General features: G+C 38.3%; 1 protein-coding gene across 8 annotated transcripts in view; it reads right to left on the reverse strand.

Annotated features, from left to right (window-relative positions):
• ZNF484 (zinc finger protein 484) overlaps nt 1-12,889 on the reverse strand; it is a 28,629-nt gene extending 15,740 nt beyond the window's left edge. For 3 of the 8 annotated variants that reach the window (XM_079927518.1, XM_079927515.1, XM_079927517.1), the window contains exons 1-3: nt 12,678-12,889; nt 2,653-2,697; nt 399-500 (exon numbers count right to left, since the gene is read on the reverse strand). Coding sequence is in view for 3 of the 8 variants with exons in the window: in XM_079927512.1 (XP_079783638.1) it covers nt 2,653-2,697; nt 12,678-12,698 (66 nt within the window). In the remaining 5 variants the exon portion in view is untranslated. Of the gene's footprint in view, nt 1-398; nt 501-2,652; nt 2,698-12,661 lie in introns of all 8 variants that reach the window. The other 5 variants (XM_079927519.1, XM_079927512.1, XM_079927516.1 and 2 more) reach the window with 4 other exon arrangements.
• Nucleotides 12,890-15,557: the final 2,668 nt, after the last annotated feature.

Genomic DNA, 15,557 nt, shown 5'->3' on the forward strand with positions numbered 1-15,557 from the left:
TTATTATTCTGCCTATCACACCCAGTAAGAAAAGATGGGATAGTAAAAGTAAAAAGAGTGGCTTAAAATTTCTGAGTAAAAATGACTTACAATCTAGAATTAGCTATGAAATTACTGAGGGTAAAATAAAAATATTTCCAGACATGCAAGGTCTCAAAAAATTTACTTTCCACACAATACTTTCTAGAGAGCTACTGGATAATATTCTCTAAAAATGAAAGCATAAATCAGGAAACAGCCAGAAAACAAGAGCTCCAATACTTGAGAGACATGAAAGGAATTCCTAGTATCATGCCAAAGGGAGACCCCCAAGTCAGTAGATGAGTATCAAATAGAGACCAACTTCAAGCAGGTCAAAGACTCTAAGGGAAGCTTCTTTCAACAGCTGAAATAAATACCTATATTCTGGAGCCAAATTGCTTGGGTTTTACTTCTGGCTTCACCACTTACTAGCAGTGTGACCCAGGGCAAATTACTTCTCTGTGGATCTGTTTCCTTCTCTGTAAAATGAGGATAATGATTATAGATACCTCAGAGGGGTTATGATTAAATCAGTTAATAGAGAATGTTTATAGTGCCTAGCATATAGTAAGCCTATATTAATGTTTGTGATTACTGTTATTATCTAATATATTTTAACATATTGAGAAGATATTTATATACCTGGGAAGAATGTGAAGTTGAATTAGTGATCCAAATATGTAAAATGAAACATGATTAAACCAAACAATAATAAATTCCAGGTAAAACAAAAAATAGTGCATAAAAGGTAAAATAAATGGTTCAGCTGTGAATATAATTAAAATAATCATATTAATAAATACAGCCTATTGATTTACCCAAAATTATGATATACCTATATTAGAAGGAGGGGAAGAAGAAATGTTCGTGTAAGTGTTGAAGGCTTAAGTGTCTGAAAGAGAGTTAAATTCCTATTTTCCATTGTGCTAAGTCAGTAGAAACTGCCTAAAACTGAAAACCAAAAGGTACCAATATAAACATGTTATTTAGACATGGGAACATAAATACTAAAAAAATTAGTTCAATTGAGTTCAGAGTGATGTGATTACCTTTAAGAAGCTGCAATTTGAGGGATAAGAGAGCAGCTAACAGGTGGTTTGTTTTTTTTTTAAATGAAGCTTCAAAAAACTATTTGATTGAGTAAACATATCTATAACCTTAATGATATTCAAAATTAAATATTTACTTTTAAAAGTTAAAATGCAAAGAACAAACATGTAAAAAAATTGAAAAAAAAAAGACCATGCTTAATATATAAATAACTCCTCCTTTAAAAAAAAAATCAATGAACTGACTTCAACCCCTGGAAGAACAGAGTAGACGCACTTGTCCCTATTCACCCACTAAGTACCTCTAGTAACCATAGACATTATCCATAAAGCAAACATAAGAAGACTGAAAGCTTAAAGAAAAAAAAGCAAACTGTCTAGGGACCTCAGGAACCAAGGAACTACACAGCATGAGTTTCCTGAAGTCTATTGACTCATACAGCCCTGAGCAAGTACTAGAAAAGCCTACAACCCAGAAATACCAACAAAGGCACAACAAAAAAACTCACAGAAAAGTCTGCTCTCTCTAGCTAAAAGACCAGGAAAGGGGCAATCTAGAAACAGAAAACGTTTAGGCAAAACATGCTCCAGCCAAACATAATAAATAAACAGAAAACTCTGGGCCTGATGCCATGCCCATCAGCAAAGACCCAGTGGGTAGCTTAGATTCCCACTCTTACCTGGTTGAACAGAGGGGCCCCATCACACTCCAATGGAGTGGTATGGAAAAAGAAAAAAGCCAAGTGGAGTTTTGGGACTTTCATCCATGCATAGTAGTAATGAAAGAAAAAAATAGAACAATATCCCTCCTAAACATGATACAAAAATCCTTAAAAAATATACTAGCAAATACAAATATATAAAAAGAAGTGTATGTCATGACCAACTGGAAATTATTCAGAGGTTGCAAGCCTGCTCAATATGTGAAAATCAATCAATGTAATCTACGGCAGCAATAAGCTAAAAAGGAAAATCACCTGACCATGTCAACTGATGCAGAAAAAGCAACTGACAAAACTCAACATCCATTCACTCAAAACTTTGCCTCACAAGGTGGTCCTTGCACCAGCAGCACTAACATCCTGTGGGAATCCCCGTCCTATTAAATCAGAATCTGAAGTCATGTGCCAGTGTGAAACGCACTGCTTTGTAAGTCACTATAGAAAACCTGTTAGTGAACTTCTAACAGGGTTGTTAAAGATACTGTCCTATCTCCATTCATCTGAAGATCTATCAAAAATTTTCTCAAACATCAAAAACCAGGAAATAGTTACTATAGATGAAATAAATTACTTTTCAACAATATAAACCATGTATTTCACTTCCATCATTGCTATGTCTTTCAGGAAGATCAGAGACAATTTTACAGTTCAAAGTTCATAACTGTGTGAAGCCACACAACTCACATATACCTATAATCCAAGCTTGACTTGGAGTTGATAATCTCTTCTTTACTTTCTCTGATCTTAGTTTTCATTTATTTATACTTACACATTTACTATATGGGTTAATAGATGCCTCCTAAAATCCACTAAAAAATAAAGAAAGCAACAAATAAATACATGAACAAATAAGAACTCACCAGGGACTTGGTCATTTCTGGTTCTTCTGGGAAAGGGGCAGAGATCTGAAAAAACAGATTGATAGAGGGACCGATGAGAGAAGGAAGTGTGTCAATGGCACACATGGACATATACATCATTTAGTGTCCATGCAACTGACCCAAAAACTTACTCCTAGAATTACATTATAAAAAAATCATCCTGTGTTGCACAAAGATTTAAATCCAGGAGTTTTACCACAGCTAATACCAAAAAAAAAAGTTTAGAAACATCTTGATAACAATAATTGTGGACAGCTTTAAATACTTTATAGGGCATAATATAGACATAATGTCATGTAAAATTAAACTACTGTAGAAAAGTGTGTTAAAATGCTAAGTAAAAATATGTACCAAACAGTATGAGTCCATTTTCATTGAACAATATGTGTGTACATACACACATACATGAATGAATTCATGCACATAGAGAAAATTATCTGGAAGGAACTATATGTTAACAGATATAATATTTGGGTGATGGTAAAATTATAAGTAATTTGAATGTTTATATTTTTCTTATTTGCTAGTAAAAAGCAAAGTAACTTTTTAATGATTTTGCTCTGAGCTTCTGTGACCAGCCCCTCACAAGTAGTGAGAACATCCATAAGTAAGACCAAAAAAAGGGCGACTGCTAGCTTTTTCACTGTTCTTTGCTTACAGTTCTTTTGGGGGGGGGGCCACACCCCGCGGCTTGCGGGATCTTAGCTACCAGAACAGGAATTGAACCAGGACCCAGCAGTGAAAGTGCTGAGTCCTAACCACTGAGCCACCAGGGAATTCCCGCTTCCCATTCTTAAAAGGGAACTGTCAGTGGAAACTTTGTCTTAACTACAACATAGTAAGTGGATTTGGTTCTAGTTAATAAACCTTAAGACCTAAGTCACCTACTAACTGAAGCCACTGTTTTCTAATTTTTTTTGTGTGTGTGTGGTACGCGGGCCTCTCACTGTTGTGGCCTCTCCCGTTGCGGAGCACAGGCTCCGGACGTGCAGGCTCAGCCGCTCCGGGCCTAGCCGTTCTGCTACATGTGGGATCTTCCCGGACCGGGGCACGAACCCGTGTCCCCTGCATCGGCAGGCGGACTCTCAACCACTGCGCCACCAGGGAAGCCCCTCTAATTTTTTTATTGAGTTTTCTAACATAAAGAGTTGAATTATTAGTACAAGAAATACACATATACCTTCCATCTAGTTTCAACAATTAGTATTTTGCCATATTTGTTTAATCTTTCTACATACACATATAGTTACATGTAAATGCATACATGTATATGAGTATACTAGTGTATATAGGGTTTTTTTGGCTGAACCATTTGAAAGTTGCAGATATCATGACACTTCATGCCTAAATTCATAACATCAATCTCCTAAAAGATTATTATCATGCCTGAGAAAATTATTAGCAATTCTATAACACTTTAATATTCAGCTCATATTCAAAATTCCCAATGACACCAGAAAAACCTTTTCTTGCTGTTTTGTTGAAAGCATGTTCCAATCGAGACTCATACATTGGGGACTGTGTCCCTTTTACCCTAGACCTATCCTCCCCATTATCTTTTTATGATGGACTTTTAACATTTTTGCTTCTAACATACACTTTCTAATATAAACAACATTTTGGTTACTTCTTTGCTAATTTTTTTGTGTGGTATAACTTATGTAAAGTACATTAATATTAAGTATACATCACTTTCCCCTATTTTTCACATCTGCCATCCAGATCAAGAGAGAGAACATTTCTAGCACCTTTGGAAAGTATTAGGGAATCAAACCGTTATTTTTGAAACTTGTCAAAAAGCAAAAGATTCAGTCAAGCATAACCAAACACTTCATGAAGGAATTTCTTTTTCTGCTTATATACTTATTCCAGCTACAAGTTGCCAACTAAAAATTGGCACTTGCCATCTGCCTCTACAAGGGTTAAGTCACTAGCCACTGCAGCTGCTGCCCTTCAACACATCCTGAAAGGAGTTCAGGGTGGAGATCAGGAATGAGGCACTTGATGCTCTGGCAAAAACTGGCAGAACAGCCCTGCAGATAGTAAGATATTTTCAGGAGAATATTTTATGAGCCCAAATTCTTGCATCTCCTCATATCTAGAAAGGCATTAAAATCATTAACAGAGACATCTGCTCCTTGTGACTAGCAGCAACCTTCGCAGGACTAGCAGCAAGACTTTGCCAAAATGTGTGCTTGACTGTACGTACCACCCCCTTCACCTGAATCATATATAATACTGACCCTCCCCGCTAGCTCTCAGAGCAGTTTCTCAGAGCTATATAAAACAGTCTCCTGGGCTATAGTCCTCATTTTGCCCCAAATAAGACAACTCTCAACTCTCACATTATGCATTTTTATAAGTCAACAAAGTAAAAGAATGGTAGAAATAGAAATGTCCATTTTGCACACATAATGAAATATGGATCTAAGAAACAATCATCAATGGCTGCTCACATCACAAAACAGATAACCAGACATTATGTGCCTCCTGATCAAGTATATCACATGGGAAGTAGTCTTGCTCCCCAAAAGACAAAAACAAAAAAAGGAATCTGAATCTGATCAAGCCTCTAAATCTTACCAATCCAATCCACATAATGATACTTTAAAATGTATTGTAATTTTTTAAGGTGTGATAATATCACCGTGGCTATTTTTATTAAAGGAATTTTACATATTGAAATATTTATGGATAAAATGACAAAATCTTTGAGATTTGCTTCAAAATAATCCAGCAGAAGAAAAGAAATATTGGAGGAAGGGATAGACGACAAATGACTGGGCATGAGTTGATAATTGTGAAAATTGATGGGTAATTGTGGCACGAGGGCTTCTCTCTAGTTGTGGCGTGGGGTTTTTCTCTTCTCTAGTTATGGCACACGGGCTCCAGAGCGCATGGGCTCTGTAGTTTGTGGCACATGGGCTCTCTAGTTGAGGCGTACAAGCTCAGTAGCTGTGGTGCACAGGCTTAGTTGACCCGTGGCATGTGGGATCCTAGTTCCCTGACCAGGGATTGAACCCGCATCCCCTGCATTGGAAGGCGAATTCTTTACCACTGGACCACCAGGGAAGTCCCCTAAATGAAGCTTCTTTATACTAGTTTCTCTACATTTGTATTTTTTAAATTTTCACAGGAAAAGTTTAAAAAGTCATTTTTTAGATAACATCAGCTGAAAAAAATGCACAACCTAAAAGGTGAGAATTATGTTTTATTTGGCGGAATTGCTGAGAACTTAAGCCCAGGAGGCAGCCTCTCAGATAGCTCTGAGAGACTGTTCCAAAAAGGTAAGGGAGGAGCCAGGATATATAGGAGTTTTTACAAAAAAAAAAAAAAAATTAGGTAGCTGGAACATGAAAAGATTACTGTTAAAGAAAATCCACTGTAATAGTCTATATGGGAAAAGAATCTAAAAAAAAAGTGGATATATGCATAAGTATAACTGATTCACTTTGCTGTACACCTGAAACTAACACAACATTGTAAATCAACTATATCCAATAAAAATTTTTAAAAAAGAAAAGAAAAAGAAAATCCAGACATCTCAAGTTAATGAATTTAGCAGTTCTCTATGTATGGGAAGATTCGAGAGTCTGGGCTCATTAAATCATGGCTTTGATATGCACCTTAAATATCTAGGGCCAGTATCCTGGGTTTTTTCCATACTGAATCCCCTCAGGGTGCACAGTGGGGGCGAGTGCAGTGGCTGATGGATTGTTGACCACAACTTCCTTTGTTTACTGATACAGCAGATGACAACTTTCTTTGTCCAAAATAATCAGAGAACTCTGACTATAGATTGAATAGCAGATGATATTAAGGAGCTACTGTAACTTTTGTTAGGTGAGTAATGGCCTGGGGGTTATGTGGGAGAAAAAAGTCCACATCAGTTGGATTTGCATGCTAAAGTATTTGTGGGTGAAATGACATGGTATCCAAGATTTGTTTTAAGATATTCTAACTAGAACAAAGCAAGTGAGAAGAGATAGGTGAAACAACACTGGCAAATAGTTGATAATTATTGAGACTGGGTGATGAGGGCATTTGTAGGTTCATTATAACATTTTCTCTACTTTCCTGTATGTTTGAAATTTTCTATAATAAAAACTTAAAAAAATAAATCCTCTCCCACTACAGGGAACAGCCTTTGAGTACATGACATGGGCCATGCATTGTTCACATTGCAAAGGATCATGCTTTGTTTCAGCAAGTCCACCTCTGAGAAGATTCGTGCTTCTGGGCTTCCCCCTCCCCACTCACAGGAACTGTCATATTCCTGCCAAGCCAGGATTTGAACTGGATATGGGATCTATGAGACAAGCTCTTTTTGGCTGGCATGTTCACAATGAGCTTCACCTCTGTTTCCTTAGAACTCCAGTCTTCCCAGGAGCCCTAAGTTGAGTGAGGGTCCAAAGACTGCCAGTGATTATCGGGCCAAGTTGGGCTGGAGTCTGAAAAAATGATCCTGAAGGTTCAACTAAGTGGTCTGACCTCAGGGCTCTGTGGAAACACAAAGGGATCCTGACAGAGAGAGTGCCACTCAGTGACAGCCTCTCAGCTGTCCTCGCAAGAGTGCATCAAACAGTATGGAACAGGGTGGCACAGGGGAAATATATGAGGTGTGGAGCCAAATCAATGTACATTTGAATCCCAGGCCTTCCATCTTCTAGCTGTGACAATCTGAAGAACTTACTTCAGTCTCAGTTTCCTCATCCTTATACTTTTAAGATAAACCAATTTTATAATACTTAAAAAGCACTCAGTCCATGTGTGGCACATACCTGCTTGTTATATATTAATTACTGCTATTATTACAAGATCAGTAATCCACATAGAATGCAATTACTGTATCAAACATTATCTGACTTCACCAGCCCCTCAAGTCATCACCAACCCTGACACTCAATTCCTCACTCCCACTCCTCAATCTGCTTACTACAACTGTCAACTGCTGCACACTGACCTCACCCCAGCAGCCATTACTCACACATCAGAATCACTGGTTCCCTTGTCCTGCTTCCCACAGGCCGCAATTGAGGCAGAAGATAGATGGGTTCCAGGCTAGACATTTACAACCATCCTCTGTTTATATTTCTTGAGGCAAGAAATAGATGGTCTCCAGGTTAGACATTTACAGCCAGCTTCCTGTTTACACTTCCAGATAGAAAGAACACAGGAACAGGGTAAACAGCTGCACTTTGCCTCCAGTGGACACTTTAAGATAACAGTAATGGCAGGGGCAGACAGGAGCTGAGTCCTGCCCAGATAAACGATGAAGAGACCACATATTTCTCATGTTTGAGGTCAAGGAGACCTCCCCAACTACACATGCATAGAAAGGCTCCTCAGGGGTCAAAAAAGGGAGGGGGTGCCACCCCATAATAGGTGGTGTCAACCTTCCCACAGGCTTCTGCACTGGAATCCATCTTGGCAAAAAGATGTGCATACATGTGAGGGAGGGACCTAGGATAGGTCAGGTGTGGAAAAAGAAGTGAGATAACTGATTAAAGATAAGCAAAGACCCAGACGAAATGCCTTATATAAATGATTTAACCACCTCTTTACTTCACTCCTCCTCCTTAGGGAGGATGCCCATACTCTTTCTCTCCGGGTGTGTGTCTCTGCCTTGCTTCTGTCTTAACTATACAAACTGTTTCTCTATGTCTCTCCCACATGTTGTGCTGTGTCTCTAATAATAAACTTTGTACCTGTGTTTACGGTTTCTGCCTCCTTGAAACATTCTTGCTTTCAAACGGGGCAAGAGCCAGGGAAACTTTGCCCTTGCTGGTCTAGGGGCTAGGATTCTTGGTTTTCAGCCAGGCTACCCAGGTCCAATTCTTGGGCATGGAACTAAGATCTCGCTTCAAGCCACCATTCACTGCTCTCTCCACGAGATCACAATCACTCATTCTACAGTCCCTGATCACAGAACCTCCAACATCTCTATCTCATGGTCCTGGTTCTACATCAATCACACCCTGAAAAGGAAAAACTCCTCCTGTGTATTTTTCCTCTATTCTCAACACTTCTGGCCACCAAATGTGTGTGTGTGTGTGTGTGTGTGTGTGTGTGTTGTGTGTGTTGGGAGGAGGGGGCCGCAAACCAAGCAATTCTACAACACCAGCTGGGTGTTCTACAATTTAACTCAGTTCTGACACCATCTACTTAAGAGTTAGAACTAGATCACACAGGTTAAGGGCTTAGTCCTACGAGACTGTCCCCACCCCAACTTCAGGTGCCAATCACAAGTTCAGGTTGTTACTTGTGCCCTGACCAACCGGTTATAACCAGAGGTTCCCACGACCTCCTCCTCAGTCTCCATTAATTTGCTAGAGCAGCTCATAGAACTCAAGAAAATATTTTACTTATTAGATTACCAATTTATTATAAAAGAATATAACTCAGAAACAGCCAGGTAGAATAGAAGAGATGGTTATGGCAAGATACGTCGGAAGCAGTGCATCTCTCTCCCAGAATCTCAACATGTTCAATCCAGAAACTCTCCAAACCCCACACTTCTGGGTTTTTATGGAGGCTTCACAATGTACAAATGATTGATTAAATAACTGGCCATTGGCAACTGATTCAACCTCCAGCCAGAGAGTGGGTTTCAAGTTCTAAAATGCTAATAATTTGCTTGGTTCCCCTGGCAACCAGCCCCCATCCAGCAATTCACTAGGGCCTTTCCAAACATCACTTCAGGTGTGGTTGAAAGGAACGTTTTATAGCAAAAAAACCCCCGCCAATTTCACCCTAGCCCTTTGATGCTATTTCAAGACACAGGAACAAAAGAAGCCCCTATAGCCCTTATCACTTAGGAAATAATAAAGGTGTTAGGAGCTATGTGCTGGGAACTGTGGATGAAAACCAAAATATATATTTCTTATTATATCACAATACCACATGTACCAATAACTGGCCTCCACACTGTTATCACTACTGTCGACTGAAAAAAAAATGCACAGCCTAAAAGGTGAGGATTATTATTTATTCAGCAGACTCACTGAGGACTTAAGCCAGGATACAGCCCCTCAGATAGCTCTGAGGGACTGTTCCAAAGAGGTAAGGGAGGAGCCAGAATATATATGAGTTTTTGCAAAACAAAACAAAACCAAAACCATCTAATTGGAACATCAAAAGATTACTGTCAATTAAAGAAAATCCAGACATCTCAAGTTAATAAATTTAGCACTTTCCTATATATGGGAGATGCAAGAGTCTGGGCTCACTGAAATCATTCCTTTGACATGCATCAAACTATCTAGGGCCAATATCCTGCTTTTCTCCATTCTGGATTCCCCTCAGGATGCACAGTGGGGGGTGGCTGCAGTGGCTGATGGCTTGATAGCCACACCATACTTTGTTTACTGAAATGGCAGGCAGTGTTCTTTGTCCACACTACCCACAATGCATCTCCATCAGTGATCCCAAGACTCCAATTCCAGACATACCTGTGATGGACTCTGAGAAATCACCCAAGGACTCCTACCACTATCCACACCACTCACTAGGCCTACACCATTAGCCTTTCCAACAAATTTACACACAAACACACACACCAGTTGGAGCTCAATCAGTGAACAAATCTAGGAATATTCTTGAATTTTAAAGGTAAACTTTAAAATCTAAAACACATCTAAATCATGTGTGAAAGAACAGATTATTTACAGAAAAAGAATTAAGAAAATCAAGATGCCCCATCTGCAGTAATGAAAGCTAACTGACATCAGAAGTAGCATCTAAAGGACCACTTCTGTTAGGGTCAAAGACATTTTCAGAAATAAAAGCACTTGAAGAATATCTCTTATCATTACCTGAGGAAAATACCCACAAAAAGTATTCCAAACAAATGTAAAATAAATCAGATGAGAAACAGCAAATAGAAAAATTGTTCAGCAATAATTTTTGCAAGAGAGATGTAATTATTTAAAAAGATGATTATGTGATAAGGAGGCCATTAAACAGAAAATTAATAATACTATCCTATGACAAAACATTTTTAACTATCTCAGGAAAAAAACAGGAGTTATCTGGGGTGTAGAATGGAAACAATGAACAGAAATTTCATCAATCCAATAAAAGTATGAAAAAGGAAAAGAAAATGAGTTAAAATAAATAGTAAACATTAAAACAGAAGGTATAAAAATCAGGTAAATCATTATTACACTAAACTGAAAAGGTAAAATTATCCTATTGACAAACAAAGACTAGGTTATAGGTTGGATTTAAGAAAACTAAAATGTATCTATTATAAGTAGTTAACCTAAACAATGAGACAAATAGAAATATAAAATAAAGACCTGGGCAAAGATAAATCATCCAAATGAAATGAAAGTGAAAACAAGGATAGCAATATAAATACCAAAGTGAAATTCAAAATTGAAATTGCTTTTTGCTGAAAAGTGGGATCCTGTAATAATAGCATCCAATAAATGAAAAAAAATGATACAAAATGCATTAACCATTAGGTTTATGTGTGTCTCTCCCCCAAACACACACAAATAAAACTAGCAAAAAAAGCATATAAAACTACAAAGTGAATTATTAGTGAGAGATTATTTTTATATCTTTTTCAGAATATGATGAATCAAGTAGACCAAAAATAGGAAAGAAAAAAACTTGAAAAATACTAACAGGCTATATTTAATATACATTAAAAGAAGTTTGTACCACACAAACAGAAAATATACTTTCTCCTATAGCCATTGAACAAAGTTCAATGTAACTTGTGTAACTTGTCTTCAAGGAAAATCTTGACAAATTTTTAAAAGTTGAGACTTTGTAGTCTACAGTTTATGACAATATAATAAAATTTAAAATAAACAAAACATATCAATAATTTGGGAATGAAGAAACTCCAATAACTCAGGATCAAAGTGGAACACCAAACTGAACTTATACATTTCAAAGATAAAGATGTATATAAAAGAAACTTTATACCCCTAAACGTATCCAGTATAAAACTGGGAAAATAAGGGAAAGAATGGCAATTTACATAAAATGGAGATAAAAGGGAAACTATCTAAAAATAAAAAGATAAAATTAATATAAAAACAGAAGAGAGCATAAACACAATCGGTACTTCGAAATGACCAATAAAGTAAACCTTGAGATGATTGATAATAAAAAAGGGAAAGAAAAATGATACATAAATATTAGGAATGACACAGTAGCTACTAACCTGGATATGGAAGGGATCAAAAAGTCTCTAGCAAAGTGTACCATGATAACAATAAAGAAAATTTTCACATACAGAGGTATGGGGAAGTCATTCTGGCTTATACATGGTTCTGCCTGAACTTGTGTGAACACACACAGCACATCTGCTTTAACCATTAAAGTAAAGAAGTCTGTTTCGAAGATAAAAATAAATAACTCCCTTCACATGGCATCCCCTTCCTAGACACCAAGGTCCTGCTCTCTCACTTTACATGTACTAAATCTGGTGCTCTTAAAACCTTGAAGGAATATATCCCTGTCATGTTCGATGTATGATTTTTGTTCTGATAAAGTATAAGACTATGCTAAAAATCATGCTTCAACCCAGAGGTTCCTCAGAGCCTTCTGAGACGCTATCTCCTGCGCTACAGTCCTCAGTTTGGCTCAAATAAAACTCTTTTCTACTCCTGTTATGATTATTTATTGATTATTTCCATCGACAACTTTTAAAATATCAGAAATAGAAACAAACCAGTAAGCAGAAAAAAGAGAGGAAATCAATGAAGATCTAGCATCCTTCCCCCTCAGAACCTTCATTACTCAGGCCCCCCCAGTTATCCTCCCCACTCCCCACAGACTCCGGGAATCCGTCCACAGATCCAACATCAAAGATCCCACAGACCCCATCACTCCGCCTGGGAATCCACCATCATAGACCCCATCACTCCCACCCCATGTCTCCGCGGATCCACCATTAAAGACCCCACTATCAATCCGCCGGGAAGCCACCGTCAAGACCACACCGACCCCTATTATTCCATCCACTGACCGCCTCCATCACTGACCCGATTGTTCTTCACGGACATCAGAGACACCTCTTCACTCAGCCCTCGGAAACTCCCTGCACTCACCAGCCCCTCACCCACGCTCTTTCAAGACAGTGGTCATTTAATCACTGGAACGACAACAGCACCCGCTTCCTTTTTCTGGATCCCTCCCTGTCCTTGCGGAATTCCTTAGGCGCCTCCTGGGTGTGCGCATGCTCAGTAGCGACTTCTTGGCCAAAACTTGCCAGTATCCAACATGGCGCTCTGCTGAACCCCGCCCCTCTCTAAATGTCTTAAATTTGAAGTCATTATGGCGGCGCCCCTGTAGTCACTCAGGCCTGTGGGCGGCCATGTTGAAGTGACGTAGACTTGTGTGTAGTTAAGAGTTGTCAGGAGGAAAGGTGGACCAGAGGTATGTATACTGGAATTAAGCCAGGAACAACCCAGAGCTCTGGGTGACCAGAGTCGGTCACTCCAAGCAGCCCCAGGCCTTTCCCCAACTCCTGTGGCTTCAAACACCATCAAACAATAATATCTAATCAGCAATTATTAAACACTCCGCCCCCAAACAGTAGAATAAACATTCTATGCAAGCACCTATGGAGCATTTACCAAGGGATACCATAAGCTGGACTGTAAAACAAATCTTATCAAATTTAATAGAACTGAAATCTTAGAGAGTATTGATGGAAATAATAAGTAAACAATCTAAGATAGGAATATAAGAGTTTTATTTGAGCCAAACTGAGAACTGTAGCCCAGGAGAGAGCTTCTCAGATAGCTCTGAGGAACCACTCCCCTGAAGCATGGTTTTTAGCACAAGCTTAAACCTTATCAGAACAAAGAGCATACATCAAACATGACAGGGGTATATTCCTTCAAGCTTTCAAAAGAGACAGATTTATTACATATACAGTGAGACAGCAAGACTCTGGTGTCTGGAAAGGGAACTTTATCTTTGAGGGAGTGTTAACATTGGAAGCTATAGGAAGGGAGTTATTTATCCTTACCTTTGAAACAGACATTCTTTACCTTAATGGTTAAAGCAGATGCACTGTGTGTACTTGACAGGCCAGGAGTCAGGCTGCTTTAGTTCACCCAAAGTTCAGGCTGAACCATGTATAAGCCAAAATGACTTCTCCATACCTCAGTATGTGAAAATTTTCTCCATCAAGAGTATGTTCTCTGGACACAATAGAATCAAACAAGAAACCAGTAACAGAAAGACAATGGGAAATTAACACTTGTAAATTAAACAACACAATTCTAAATAATCCATGGGTCAAAAGAGAAGACTCAAGGAAAATTTTTTTTTTTTTGCGGTATGCGAGCCTCTCACTGTTGTGGCCTCTCCCGTTGCGGAGCACAGGCTCTGACGTGCAGGCCCAGCAGTCATGGCTCACGGGCCCAGCCGCTCCGCGGCATGTGGGATCCTCCTGGACCGGGGCAAGAGCCCGTGTCCCCTGCATTGGCAGGCAGACTCTCAACCACTGCACCACCAGGGAAGCCCTCAAGGAAATTTTTAAAATATATTGAAATGAATGAAAGTGGAAACGAAATGTATCAAAATTTGTAGTTGACAAGTAAAGTAGTGGTGAGAGGAATTTTATACTGCTAAATGTTTACATTAGAAAAGAAGAAAATTCTCAAATCAATAACCTAAGTTCCCACATTAATAAACTAGAAGAGGAAGAGCAAAAAAACAAAAACAAAACAAAAAAAAAACAAGAAGGAAGTAAATAATAAAAATATGAGCAAAAAACAATAAAATTGAAAAAAGAATAAACAATACAGAAAACAAAACAATAAGCTAGTTCCATGGGAAGTGTGATAAAATCGACAAGCCTCTAGAGGAGACATAAGTTACCAAAAACAAGAATGAAATGTAAGATACCACTGTAGATCCTACAGATAACAAAAGAATAAAAAGAGAATACCAATAGAACTATCATATGACCCAGCAATCCCACTACTGGGCATATACCCTAAGAAAACCATAATTCAAAAAGAGTCATGTACCACAATGTTCATTGCAGCTCTATTTACAGTAGCCAGGACATGGAAGCAACCTAAGTGTCCATTGACAGATGAATGGATAAAGAAGATGTGGCACGTATATACAATGGACTATTAGCCATAAAAAGAAACGAAATTGAGTTATTTGTAGTGAGGTGGATGGACCTAGAGTTTGTCATACAGAGTGAAGTAAGTCAGAAAGAGAAAAACAAATGCCGTATGCTAACACATATATATAGAATCTAAAAAAAAAAAAAAAAAAAAAGGTCATGAAGAACTTAGGGGCAGGATGGGAATAAAGACACAGACTTATTAGAAAATGGACTTGAGGACACGGGGAAGGGGAAGGGAAGCTGGGACAAAGTGAGAGAGTGGCATGGACATATATACAGTACCAAATGTAAAATCGATAGCTAGTGGGAAGCAGCTACGTAGCACAGGGAGATCAGCTTTGTGCTTTGTGACCACCTAGAGGGGTGGGATAGGGAGGGTGAGAGGGAGGGGATATGGGGATACATGTATATGTATAGCTGATTCACTTCATTATAAAGCAGAAACTAACACACCATTGTAAAGCAATTATACTCCAATAAAGACGTTAAAAAAAAAGAGGATACCCAAAACCATTCTACACACATAAATTTGACAACTTAGAAAAATACACCAATTGCCCATAAAAGCACAAACTCCAACAACATTCACAGCAAGAAATAAATATGTTGAGTAGCTCTATAATTGAAGTCAAAATTTAAACATCTGAAAATGAAATCTTCAGGCCCAGATGTTGGAGATTGGAGATTTCTAACAAACATTTAAAGATTAACACAAATTCTACACAATCTCTTTCAGAATAAACAATTAAAAGGAACACATTCCAACTAA

Source organism: Stenella coeruleoalba, assembly GCF_951394435.1.
Source record: "Stenella coeruleoalba genome assembly, chromosome: 7".
Taxonomy (NCBI): domain Eukaryota; kingdom Metazoa; phylum Chordata; class Mammalia; order Artiodactyla; family Delphinidae; genus Stenella; species Stenella coeruleoalba.